Source organism: Typopeltis vanoorti, chromosome 3 (assembly GCF_054136105.1).
Source record: "Typopeltis vanoorti isolate ZY-2024b chromosome 3, IOZ_Tvanoo_1.0, whole genome shotgun sequence".
NCBI classification, from domain to species: Eukaryota; Metazoa; Arthropoda; class Arachnida; order Uropygi; family Thelyphonidae; genus Typopeltis; species Typopeltis vanoorti.
In genome coordinates this window covers 106,145,673-106,159,993 of record NC_143551.1, presented here as the reverse complement: position 1 = coordinate 106,159,993, position 14,321 = coordinate 106,145,673, and the positions used below count along the sequence as shown (strand labels likewise).

The 14,321-nt window shown below is 36.2% G+C and overlaps 1 protein-coding gene across 2 annotated transcripts in view; it reads right to left on the bottom strand.

Moving 5' to 3' along the window:
* spg (dedicator of cytokinesis spg) overlaps nucleotides 1–14,321 on the bottom strand; it is an 869,351-nt gene that overhangs the window by 568,943 nt on the left and 286,087 nt on the right. For both annotated transcript variants that reach the window (XM_090390789.1, XM_090390790.1), the window contains one exon: nucleotides 9,455–9,553. In XM_090390789.1, the coding sequence (XP_090246915.1) occupies nucleotides 9,455–9,553 (99 nt within the window). The remainder of the gene's footprint in view (nucleotides 1–9,454; nucleotides 9,554–14,321) is intronic.

The following is a 14,321-nucleotide window of genomic DNA, read 5'->3' as shown; positions in this document are numbered from 1 at the left end:
AATAAAGACATGATACAAGTGAGATTTTGCAGCTTATGGAGAGTGGGAGTAAAACTTAAGGTCATTCCTAAAAGCTGGTCAGGGATATTTTTAGGAAGCATAAGCCTTAAGTCACCTTGGAGAAGCATTCATAATAATGTTGATTTTTTTAACTTTCTTCCTTACGAAGGTGATATGATCTAGAAGAGAACTCACAAAATCTCTCAATATTTTACCTTGTTATTGTCAATCCTTGATGTTGATGGGAAAACTTTATTTAATAGCTCAGAAAAGGTTTTCTGAAAAGTGCAGCTAATGGATATTCTTTAATCGTTAAATCGTTTTGCTATGGATGCCTGATGAAATCTCAGAAGAATTCAAACCATTGGCAATTGTTCACATTATTAAGTATATTCTTTTCCAGCAAAGGTGGTAGAATCAGGACACTTATGGGCAATGTAGGCCTTAAGTGTTGGTGATTATTCATAACAATGCTTCGTGGTATAATCAACACATGAAATCAACATTAAATGTGTTGGGAAAATTTGGAGAAACAGTAAAACTAATAATAATGGTAAATATCAGCTGAATTTCTGTTCAGGACATATACTAGTAATTACTAACACTATGTCCAAACATAAAGATGTGCACAAATTTACATGATGAGAAGACACAAGAAATAAGAAAATTCTTGTTGACCATGTTATTGTTCATTGTGATATCTTTGGTGTAGAACATGAGTATACAGGAGATTAGAAATAGGGAGTGATCACCATTAGGTTTTGAGAAGGATGAAACTTAATATCATATTGTAAAAAAAAAAAAAAGTAAGGAAGTGTTACGAACTTGAAAACAAGAACCAAACTTTGAAGATTTACATGAAGATCCTGAAGAAACATTGATTCAATCAGAACAGAAAGTCATATGGTGAAGTTGTTTGTAAGATAGAAAAGTCAGAGTTCGAAGGCAGACTAAGGAAGAGGCAATCATGGAGTTAGATAGTAAGTTTGCAAAATGTGGGGAAAAAAAACACAGAAAAATACAAAAAGTGAAGCAATGTGTAAAGCAGTTAAACAAAACTCATGGGAAAACCTTTGTAAGAATACAGAAGTTAAATCAAGAAAGTGACCAAATGTCCAGGAAGCTATTGAAAAAAAGTAGCAAAAAGAATACTTATACCACCATCCAACGCAAAGACTAGAGGTTATTAGCACCCTCAAACAAGCCCTAACAATTTGCTCGGATGAGCAGTGGCTATAGAATGAATATGAAATTATAAACAAATCTTTATAACAAAGAGTTCACAAGATTCTTCAAATGCTAACTAAAGATAAAAAAGATTACAAAATGTCATAGCCATACCGTACATTAGGGAAATATCAGAGCTCCTCTTAGTTACCTTGCCTATCTAGGGGAGTATAATAAATTTAGTTTAATCCTTTATCTAAGTGTGAGCAAACAAAGTTTGCGCCTGAAAGTATCTTCAGGACTGGGGTAAGGTGGTACAATACCAGGGCATTCCTTGCAAAGGTGGAGCAAGCTACCAACACTCCTATCTCCCATAATGTAAAACACATCTCCTTGTGGATATGTCTAATGTTATGCATTAAGGGAAGGGCCACAACCCAGACTAGTTTCGACCTTTATTGAAGACTCTTCAGTGGGAGCCAGGCCCAAGTGGAGATACCAGGCAGAAGCATTAGCAGGTCATCTCTACCTATAGGAGTTTCCAAATGGTGTGCCACCCTTTTTTAATAAATTACTCTGGATTTAGAGAAAGATGTTGAAAGTTTATTTTTCACTTGGTTAGAGTATAATAAATTTAGTTTCCAAGTGAGCAAACAAAGTTTGCGCCTGAAAGTATCTTCAGGACTGGGGTAAGGTGGTACAACACCAGGGCACTCCCTGCAAAGGTGGAGCAAGCTACCAACACTCCTATCTCAGTATCTCCTTAAGTACCTCTCAGTATTCCCTTAATGCATAACATTAGACATATCCACAAGGAGATGTGTTTTGCATTATGGGAGATGCTGATATAGGAGTGTTGGTAGCTTGCTCCACCTTTGCAAGGAGTGCCCAGGTGTTGTACCACCTTATCCCAGTCCTGGAGATACTTTCAGGCGCAAACTTTGTTTGCTTACACTTGGATAAAGGATTAAACTAAATTTATTATACTCTAACCAAGTGAAAAATAAACTTTCAATATCTAAGGGGGGGGAGGGGGGGATTACAAAATCCACTGTATCTGCAACTTGCCCTACACTGGGGAAACAGGATGCACAATTCCAATAAGAAAGGATGAACACAAATAACACATTAAATTCCTTAATTACAGTAAAATAGACCTTTCAGATCATGCACTCCAAATGTTTCACAGAATTAACTGGAAAGGCACCAAGTCCCTAAACTGCATCAAAACATGGTTTGAAAGAAAATTCAAAGAAGCTTGTGAAATGCTGATTCATCATCCCAATCTCAACAAGAATTAGCAATTCCATCTGTAATCCAAACATCATTCAGATATAGAACATCAGAAAAATAAGATGGCAGAACCCCAATACAAGAAAACTGAATCAGTGGACAGAACTAAAAACAAGACTGTAGAGTAGCAATTGATGTTGTACAACTTTTATTTTTTTGTTTTTAATCTTCCCCTCTTTCTTTTCCTCACCAAAGATCAGGTTAGTATAAACAGTTAACAAAGCAGTTATACTTATGTGTATTGATGTAACTTGTGTTTCAGTTCATACATACATACATACATATATCTACTCTATACTATAAAATGATAAGCTGAAATTGGAAACAGATGTAGGCTGTAACGTTTTTATGTAACTTTTTTTGTAATGTTTTTGTCAAGTTATTTGAAATGTTTTGAAACTCAGGGGCTACCCTGAATGTCGAGCCTTCAAAACTTGCGTCATCGAAATTCAAGGAGAACCGGCCTACCAGTCCGTTGGGTGGCGTAGCCGCTGGAGGGGCAAGGGGCAAGCCCCCCCCCTTTTTTTTTTTTGAAGAGTCATCAGAATTCAAGGAGAACCAGCCTACCAGTCCAGAACACAGGGAGTTGGGTGCTGTAGGTGTCGGGGGCAGAGTCCCTAGTGTGTGTGTGTGTGTGTGTGTGTGTGTGTGTGCACACACAAGGTAGGTTCCAAGTTTCCAGCCTAACATACAAAATTTGTGCCAATTTTAAAATGCCATGCATGACAGATAGCACCATCTATGGGGAGCTTAGTGTACCAGATTCAACTCTCTAACTTCATCATTCAATCGGAGGCACTCGTTTGACTACATGGATTGCTATATTACCATGTGGCACGCTAAGTGGCTGGAATGTTAAAAATTGAGTACCGAGCTATGATAAAATTTTTCACCAAAGAAGGGTTTTCTCCAAGTGCTATGGTGTTTATGAGGAAGATTCTCCTTCATATCCCATTATGAAGGAATGGGCTAAATAGTTTCACGTAGGAAGAGAGAGAGAGAATTGAAGATGATCCTCTTGATGATCAGCCTGTGAAAGTGATAACTGAGGAAAATGTTTCTCTGGTGGAAGAGGAACTGCTCAATGACAGATGGCTGAAGCTCAAAAGAAATCTTAGCAAGGTTGGGACTTTCTATAACAACCATCTTTTGCATCATTCACAAGAAGCTTTACATGATGAAGGTCAGTTCCCCCAACCTCTCTTCAATTCAGAAGGAGCATCGTGTGACCTATTCCCACAAGTTTTTAGAGTTTTGCCAAGGGAATCAGAGAGAAGTGCTGGAATCCATTGTCACCGATGATGAAGCCACAGTCCTTTATTATCCTCTTTCCAAAAGGGAATCCATGGAGTGGCGTAAACCAGGTGAAGCACCGCCAAGGTCACCCAATACACCAAGAAGTTCATGGCAACAATCTTTTGGAATTGCTAGGGAAAAACTCTTGATTGACTTCAAGGAAAGGAATACCACTGTGAATGCAGAATTTTATGCTTCAGTCCTGCACAAACTGCACAATGCCATAAAAAACAAGAGATGAGGAATGCTGAGTCCACACAGCTTCTGGCACATAGTGACTACTACTACCTCTTCTCGAAACTGTAGAAGGACCTACAAGGAAGAAAATTTATGGATGACAATGAGGTGAAAAATGTAGCTTTAGGCCATTTTGCAAACAAAAGTACAAACTAGTTTTTCAAAGGCATAGAAATGTTAATTCAAGGATGTGAAAAAGTGTGTTGAAGTAAGGGAGATTATGTTCAAAAGTGATACAGTTGTTTTCTTTCTAAAACCTCTAAAAGTCAGTCGGGCCAGAAACTTATGGAACCACCATTGTGTATATTTTACACACACAATATGCCAATAATTGTACGGACACTTCAGCAATTTACACTTGATAGTAGCAGGCGAACCCTAGTATCGGGTATATATCCTAGTAAAGGGTGCAGGAGGGGATCAAATTTGATCCCCTCCTGCACCCTTTACTTTGAGGGAAGCTTTCCACCAATGTGCAGCAGACATCAGGTGGAATTGATCCCCTTTAAAGTAGCACTGAGTTCAGCGAGAGAGAGATTGAGGACATGCTGTTCTGGAACTCAATTGCCATTCCAATTCATCCCACAGGCGTTTACTGAGGTTGAGGTCAGGACTCTGCGCAGGCCAGAGCAATCATTTAGGACCCATCTTTTCATACCATTCCATAACAGCTGCAGTTTTGTGGCATGGGGAATTGTTGGCTTGATAGTAACAGGTCCATTCCATAAAAACTCCACAGTGTAGGCAGCACCTAATTATCCAGAACATCAATCTGCCTTCATGGAACCATGGACAATGACCAGTGGTACCACTCCAAACCAGCTGAATGCACCTCACACCATTACTCCTCCACCACCAAACTTCACTGTAGGTACAACACACTGTGATAACAAGTGTTCAACAGGCTGCCTCCACATCCTGCTATCAGACTGGAAATAGGTGAACCTTGATTCATCACTCCAGAGTACCATTTTCCACTGGTCAATTGTCCAGGTCACATGTTCTTTGCACCAGGCCAGATGAGCCACTGCTCTTCCATGGAAACCTAGTAAATGGAGTTCTTTTTGTACAGCAGTAGTGCTCACCATGGTATTATTGGCGCTCTAGAACTTATCACAGATGTTCTGTAACGATTGTAGCCAGTTTTTGCATGCCACCTGTTTCAACATCCTCCTGTTCCTGTTAGTCATTTCCGGCAGAAGAACTGGGAGTTTTCCTGTACTAGTTATGCCAGAACATCTCCATTTGTTTCTCACATCACCAATCATTGATTTTGGATGTTCCAGTTGAGTGGCAATGGCATGTATGGACATGCCACCAATGTGAGCCCATGATGACACCTCTCTTGAAGTCACTGAGTTCACGTCGTGTTGCCATACACCTGTATTCAATTACTACGATGAAATACTGCTTCCTACCATCTGTATACCGGTTATGTTATTAAAAAACCTGGAATGTTCCATAACTTCAAATAACAGGGGTGTCCAGACAATTATTGGTAGTGTGTATTATGAATGTATGTAGGTATTCATGATAACATTAACACAGAGGTCAAAACATCTAATGTTATTTTTGTTTCCATAAATTCTATACAACGAATAGTGACCACTGTGTAACCTGAGAGAAACAATTACTTCTATGTTTCTTCTTGTTGAGAGGCTTATATGTTTCTATATACTTCTATGTTTCTTTTTTTTTATCCTTCTTTACTGCCAGTTCATATGCTTCATTAAACTTTTTTGTTTGCTGTATTTTACCTTGAATTTCAATTGAGTTATCTGCTGCTACTTTTACGCTATTCTTGATAAGGTTCTAGTATTTTCAATATTTTCATTTTCTTTCAGTTGTTTATTTTTCAATTTTTGTTTTAATTCAATTATCTTGTAATTTATTTTCTCCACTGTTTTATCTAGTGAATATTGTATCATAGTTGATCCACAGGTGTTGAAATATATTTAGTGTTTATTTTGACCACAAAACTAGCACCACTTAGAAAAATTATTGCTTTTACACTCAGCCTTTCTGTAATTCTGTATATTCCAGGATGCAATTCCTATATCTTTTACATTATGATATAGTCTATTTGGTTAAATGCATATCTATCAGAACATCTTTATGTTTGTTTGTATATATTCTTCCTCATAAACATAATGCTGTCTATTATTAAATTTCTATCTATATGCTCACTAGACATCTACAGATGCCGTATGGTCATTCTAATGCTCGGTGATGTGCCACACCAGGCTTCGCCATGCAGTCCTGTTGTTTGCTTTTCTGGTGGCCTCAACTCTCTGAAGATCAGTCACTCTACATACACCATCCATCCATCTCGTTGATGATCTACCCCTTCCTCTTTTTCCAGGAAACTTTACCTTCTATTACTGTTCTGAGAAGTCCCCTTCCATCCTTTCTATGTGTCCAAAATTAAATTTCTAGATATGGTGAAATTAATCACTCTTTCTTCATTAATATTTGTTTCTTCGTGAAGTCAATGGGCTTCCAATAATTTTTTTTCATGTATTTCTTTCTTTCTTGCTTTCTTTCCAACAATTTCTTTATTGCATTAAAATTTCATGAAAATTTCCTATGAAGAAGTTATCTCTCATTGCATAAATTTTATGAGGAGTATTTCCTATGTTCTCATAGAACCAATCTTTTATTTCCTCTTCTGTTGCTTCTGTGACTGCATGTACATGTATATTAACCATTTTGATTGTAATCCTAGTTTGTTTATTCTTTCACAAAAAGCCCAAATTCAGTCACAGATGATGATGAATTATGGTGATTCAATCACCGTAATTTTTTTACTGATAATGAATAACCTGTTCCAAGTTCATGATTATCTGAATTGTTTCCGCAATACAGTAAGAACCCATTTTACGTCAATCTAGTCATACAACAATTTTAACTATGACCAATGCCCATATACATGAAACCACATTCATCCATATCATGTTTTAAGTGACAATTGATTGGTGACATGATGCTGCACTGAATCAACTGATGAGCAGTTTTCACAGACTCGCGTTTGTTTATGGCATTGTTGCTCACTGCATATCTCTGTCTTTCAATGTGAATTATAAACTGTTTATAATTATCATTTTACTTCATTGTTGCTAATGAAGTAAAATAATGTTTGATTTTTATCATGGAAGATAAAAATCAAAGCAATGGTATTGTTACTTCTGATGAACAAAAGAAGCCACCTCATTATATCTTCTTCTTTTCATCGTACAGAGAAAACAAAAAAATTATCTACCATTCAATGTGACTTTTTTTTTTGTTTGTGAAAATTATTCTTAATTTTTTGTTTGCCTTACTAAGATAACTAAATGCTTTATTTACATTCAGTTATGCTAAGATAGGACTGCTTAAAAAGTTTAGTAAACCATTATGTTCATCTACAAGCAGGGCAAAAAAAAAAAAAAAAAAGAGGACGATGATTTGCCATATTAAGGGGGTCTGGAACTTAATGACCAGGGTATGCCAATATAGTAGAATCTTGTTGTTCTTTCAAATTAACTTCCCTATCCATATTGTCTCTTGTATTACTACTATATCCATTTCATATGTATTTAATTCATGGATGAGTCCCTGAAATGCTCCAACTCCGTATAAACGTCTCACATTCCATGATGCTATTCAGAGCCCATTATTCCTAGACTTGGATCAATACCTATTTAAGTCCATCCAGTGAAGATGTACTTGATTTCATGATCAGTGGATCTTTCACAAAATGGGGTTGTTAGAACTATGCTCAATTACCAACCTGAAGGACCACTTCATCTGACAATTTTTTTTTGACCCATCCAACTTGGAGGCCTTGCTAGTAGCAATGCTACCACCAGTATAGCTGGCAGGATCAAAAGGGTATGCAACCTTGCATACGTGTGTTGAGGCTTAAGTGCTGTGAGGGACATCATGTTGGAGGCTTAATGGATTGTATACAGCACTCGAAGGGTGCTGTATACCCTTATGCCATATACTGTATATACTGTATATGCTATATACTATACCCTTTGAGTGCTTTTGTAATCAGGGATTACAAAAAACTCATGTAATATATACACAAATACCACACAATACTAAGCTAACCACGTGGGTGACTTTAAAGTCCTATCTAGGTGATGCACCCTCTATGGGCAGTTGTAGGTGCGATCTCGACCTACATCCCACTAGAACACGATCCCACAAAAACACAAGTTAAAAAAATTAAAAAAACTTAGTTAAAAAAGTGTCTTCTTGGCCTCTGGACATTATGAAAAAACTCAAACCTTTCTGTTCCCTCCCCAAATATATGGTTTACCAAAATCCACAAACCTAATCACATCCCCCCCTCAAAACCTATAGTAGATGCCACTAACACACCTTGCTACAAACTGTCAAAACAGCTAGCTAACTCTCTGACCCCCCTCCCTCACTGGACTTACCACATCCTATATGAAAAACTTTCTTTCACTGTATACAGTAAACCTATGAACACACACAGATACATTCACAAACTCTCCCACCACCACCACCCCACTCAACAATATGGCATTATTAAAACTCTAACCAAGAGAGCCCATAATCTTTGTTCCAGTGGAACTGCCCTTTCAACTGAACTCAACCACATGCACAACACCTTCCTCTCCAATGGCTACAGCAATTATAGTATTAAAACACTAGTTCCTCCAGAAAAAATAGCCAAGGCTTTAAAAAAGTACAACCTTCACAGCATTTAAGTCCCACCACAAACTTGCTACCCTTATCCGTTCCACAAAAGATCAGCTGACCCTCCTCTCTCAGTGCCTGGAGTTTATAAAGTATCATGTTCCTGTAAGCTGGCATACTTTGGATAGTCAGGCAGATCAGCAACCATCCACTTAGAAGAACACAGGTCATACATCTGCAATCACAACTATGGTCAGTCAGGCCTGGCTGACCATGTCTTGGATACAACCCACGGGATCTCTTGAAAAAAATCACCATGCTCCACCACAGTAAATTCAAAAAAGAGAGACTTAGAATCTGCAGCAGCTCTCAGAAATCAACCAAATCTAAATAAATATGGTTGCATTAAACTTCCAAAGATTTGCATTAATAATCAGAAATCCAATGTTACATTCTGGGCCACCTACAATCGTCCACAGAGGGCACACCACCCAGATAGGACTTTATAGAGTCATCCACCTGGTTGACTTAGTATTGTATGGTATTTGTGTACATGTTACATTAGTTTTTTGTAATTGCTGAAGATGTCTCAGTGACTGAGACAAAATATAGGAAGTATTAAAATCTGTTTTAATCCTTTCCGAGTGCTGTATACAATCCATTTAGCCTCCAACATGACAACCCTGCATAACTACCACAGGCGACATCCAGGTGAAGACAGCATCAAAACTTTTCATTTATTCAAAAGCTAATTTTTGCTTTTAAAAAGCATAAACTAATTAAAGACATAAAAAAAAGACAGCCTTACTTTGATCATATCTACCCATCGAGGACTATTATTGTGATATAGCACCATTGACTGATACTTTGTCATATTTTCTTGACCAGCTCCAGCACATATACATTTCTGTGTAAGAAAATAGCAATAAGATAAATAAAACTGCAAATAAAAAAATAAAAAATGCACAAATAATGAGTAGCTGTCATGTTCATAATAATAATAAAAAAAGTCATTAAAGAATAATGATGAAAGATATGACCTAACTATTTACAATTCTGATGTTCTATAGCCTTAAGCACAGTTATGTTACTAGCAAACACATTCTCTTATGGCACAGCATCCATCATATACTGTATCTAAGAAGAGGCAAAGATATCTTTCGTGACATTCCAGATAGAATAAACTTCATAACAGAAATGTTGTGCCTTCCTTACACTTCACATTTATACAATTTGTGAGAACTTAATGCAATACACAATGAGAATGTAATGAAATTATTTAATGGTTATTACTCATGTATACTGAATTCATTGAAAAATTTTCAGTCAAGTATAAAGACCATTATTGGTACCATTGCAGAAGCAGTTAAAAGAGTAGTCAAAATAGACAAATATAATATTTCAATACAATATTACAATATCATTATTTCAGTATATTAATAATAACACCTATGAGCTTTACACAACATTTGTTATAATGAGACAGGCCTGATATCAGAAAACAATTAGAAATAAATATAAACAAATAATGATGAAAACAAAACAAATAATATTTGTTTTGTTTTAAGCATTTAGCAGAGCTACCTCCCAAAATTGGAATACCTAAGCCAGTTATTCCTATTTAAATGATTGTGGAACAGAGCTTCCCAGCTCATCTGTCAAGTCAAGTCTATCCATCATAAGCTTTTTAAGTTCCATTGAACTCTGAATGAAAGAAATGCATGCTGAGTAAGGCTGGCCTGGTTAGCTGAGTGGTTAGTGTATCTGCTCTCCAGCCAAAAGACTGTGAATTAAAAGGTTCAAATCCTGCCAGGGCATGGATGTTTATGATTGTCTTTCACCTTCATACATTCATTCATACAAATTTATATATATACACTTTCCTAATATGGAGTGGGTCACCATGGGAGAAACAGCTCCAACTCTCCTGCAATGGGAGAGGCCTTAGCCCACCCAGCAGTGGGGGAAGATACAGGTTGAATAACATCATCATCATCATCATCACACACACACACACACACACACCAAATGTCTGATTCTTGGTATTTATGAAATCTTGAAGTGGTTCTAAGTTGAACAAATCCCAACCGTCTTGTTTAAGAGACCTCATTAGCAAAGTACTTGGTAACATCACATATCAAAGGATCCACCTTGTTTTGAAGAATAGGAGGAAGAAACCAAATTGAAAATAGGTGAAAGGCGACTTGTAAGTTTTTCAGAGTACAAAAATCTTATCTGAAAGAACAAGATTCAGATATCATAATGAAGAATGGCAATTATTGCTTATTTTTTTACTATGAGACGAATGCCATAGCAATTATAGAAAGATGCAGAATGATTTTTAATTCTTACTGTAAAATTGAATCTGTGGAACAGAGTGTTAAGCACAAGAGATTAAAGTTTTGATAGTATACTCAAATTTCAGATAGGATAATAAGACTTTACATGAATGTATCATTCTGTACTGGTTTTCTTATTATAGTTTAATATTAGACGAAATATTAAACTAAATGGATCCTGTACTGGTTTGAGATGATTTTATGTATGATGTACATCCAGAAACTGCCTAAGTTTCAATTGTGCATACCACCAGTACATGTAGGAGTGTGGGGGGGGGGGATGCACCTGCATAGCGATGTCAAGAAGTATACAAAGGACATACAGTCAGTTCTCAGTATGTGTTTATAAGTTTGCTATTGTGTCATAAAATGAGCAAGAAAACAAAAAATTCGACTAATTGTGAGATACAGTCAGTCATAAAATTTTTGAATGCCAAAGGTGTTTGTTCACCTGGCTAAAATTTATCAGCAAGTTAGTGAAGCATATGGAGAATGAGTTAAGGAATAGTAAGAAGTTGATGTAGGATGTTCAGTGATGGGAGGATGAATGTGCATAACAAAGTGGCTGCCTGATGACTTGCTTGACAAGAAACCTTGACAAGAAGCCTTGCTTGACAAGAAGATTTGAGAAAACAGAGAATTCACCATTTCTAAGCTGAGTACATACTTGCCACACTTTTCTCATTCTTAATTACACGTATTATCATGTCACACAGTATCACAATATGAACAAGATGGATGCCAAAAATGCTTGCTGATGATCACAAAACAAAATACATAGTGGCAGAACCAAACATTTTGGAACGGTATCATAATGGAACAATATTTCTGAATCATATTTTAAAAGGAACTGAAGCGTGGATTTATTATGTGATACTAAAGAGCACAAAGAAATCTGTGCAATGGCAACCTAGTATCTCCAAAGCAAAGAAATTCAAGCAGATGATTTCCTCTAAGAAGTTCTGTGGCTGAATGCGGTGTTTTGCTCATTTACTTTATTTCTGAAGAACATCTTTTAATGTAGATGTTTACCATGAAACTCTAAAAAAATACAATAAAATAAAATAAATTTTGTAATGGTCTATTAAAAACAAAAAACAAGGCCTCGTTAAATCTGAAGTTGATTACATTTACAACAACACACAACTCCACGATGCTGTTCAAAAATGATAACTATTTGAACAATTCAATAGGGAAGTCTTCCAACATCATAACCTCAAGTACTGCACCTCATGACTTGCATCTTATTTCTCCACTTGAAGAGATTTTTAGCAGCTTAACAATGCAATGGTGATGATAGTGTAAAGACTGCCATGAAGGTCTGGGTCAAAATACCGGCAGTAGATTACTTCAACAAGGAGATGCAAAACTTGTGCTCTGATATGACAAACATCTCAGTGTACAGGACAATGATATGATAAAGTAACCAAGTATGTAGAAACTCATGACAATAAAGTAATACTGAAATTGTTGTTTCATTAATTTATAACCAATCAGAAATTAGTTTCTGGAACTTGATTTCTGGACACACCCCAGAGAATTCTCAAGAATTCCATGAGGCATGTCCAGAAATGTCCTCCTAGAAATCTTGAGGCATATCCAGAATGGTTTCTATGAGGCATGCCTCAGAAATCTTTGGAAAGAATTCCAATCAGAACTTAGAGGTTGGCAAAAGGTTGCCAACATAATATACGTATAGAGACATCTGGGAGTGATGAATAAAGAATCTGTTACTCAAAGTTCTGCCACAGAACACTTGGCAAGAAAAGAGGAATCAATGATAGTGATTCCCTCCACTTATTTGTATAATTTATCTTCACACACGAAGCATCCTGAATGAACAGCAACTCAATATTAATTAACAGCAATATTAATAGATTAATAAATATTTTATTAATCTATTTTATTACACATACATTGCAGTAAATATATTGTGTGAGTGTGTGTGTGTGTGTGTGTGTGAGTGAGTGAGAGAAAGAGAATGACAGTATGTAAGGGATAACTACGATAACTGTGGAACTAGTTTTTTCAGAAAAGTGAAGCAATGATCACTGCAGTGGAGTAAAGGATTTTGTTGATAGATCAACCCAGACTGGTTATTTAAACCAGTCATGTTTTAAGAGATACACAAAATGCATCAGTCTAGAGTAGCAATGCACAAACTAGTTAAGGCCGAGGGCCACATAGTTCCACTGTTACTTATAGGAGGGCTGCCAAAAAAAAACTTGAAAGTTATCTAACATATGTTGTTTATTTTATTTATACCTATCACAATTGTTACAAAAAAGGTAATAAAAAGTAAGTGCATTTTAATTTGATGCGTGACATTGCATTGATTTGACAATTGCTTTGATATTTGGTTCGAGTTTTGTAGTAGCCAACTGCAAAATTGATTCTAAATTTTCATCAGTCAAGCGGTTCCTATTTTTCAATTTGTTAATATCCATGACTGAAAAAGTTTGTTCACAAATATATGTTGAGCAAAGATGCTTGCACATTTTAATGCATTATCTAGCAACCATTTATAATTGTTTTTATCGACAAAACGATAGAAGTTTAATAAATTGCCTTTGTTAAATTTATTTTGCAGGCTCTCATCGTTTTCAATGTCGATGAGTTCAAGCTGTGCTGATTTGGGTGCATTTTCGGACAAAATGGCAAAAGGATTGTTAAATAAATCTAGCAATAGTTTCACTTTTTTAAAATCAGAAAACTGATCCTTGAAGGCTGATATCAAGTTATCAATCTTTTTCACATACACAGTTTTGAAGTTGACATTGAACTTTTCAGAAACTTTCTTATAATTTGGAAAATGGATGTAATTCCCTGACTTCAGTTGGATTTGAAATAGACTTAACTTGCACTGAAAAGACAAAATGTGGCCGTAAAGTTGAGTAACCAATCGAGCTTTGCCCTTTAGTCGAGTATTTAACGTATTTAAATGATTAGTAATGTCAACTAGAAAGGCTAAGTCACAAAACCAATCCGGATTTTTTATGTCAGGGATGTTTTCGTTTTTTGCAGTCATGAAGATTTCAATTTCATCAATTAAATTTAGGAACCGCTCCAATGTTTGTCCACGACTTAGCTACCTCACTTCTGTGTAAAAAATTAAGTCACCATATTCATTTTCAATGTCTTTAAGAAACTTTTTAAATTGTCAGTGATTAAGGCCATGGGATTTTATAAAATTAATCGTTGAAACCACAACTTTCATGACATGTTCAAATCCAAGTTTCTTAGGGCACAGTGGATTATACAGTGGAATTGTATCAACTCATCGTTGTGCCATCCCCAATGCTGTTTTAATAATGTTACCAATCCAGAATTAGCTCC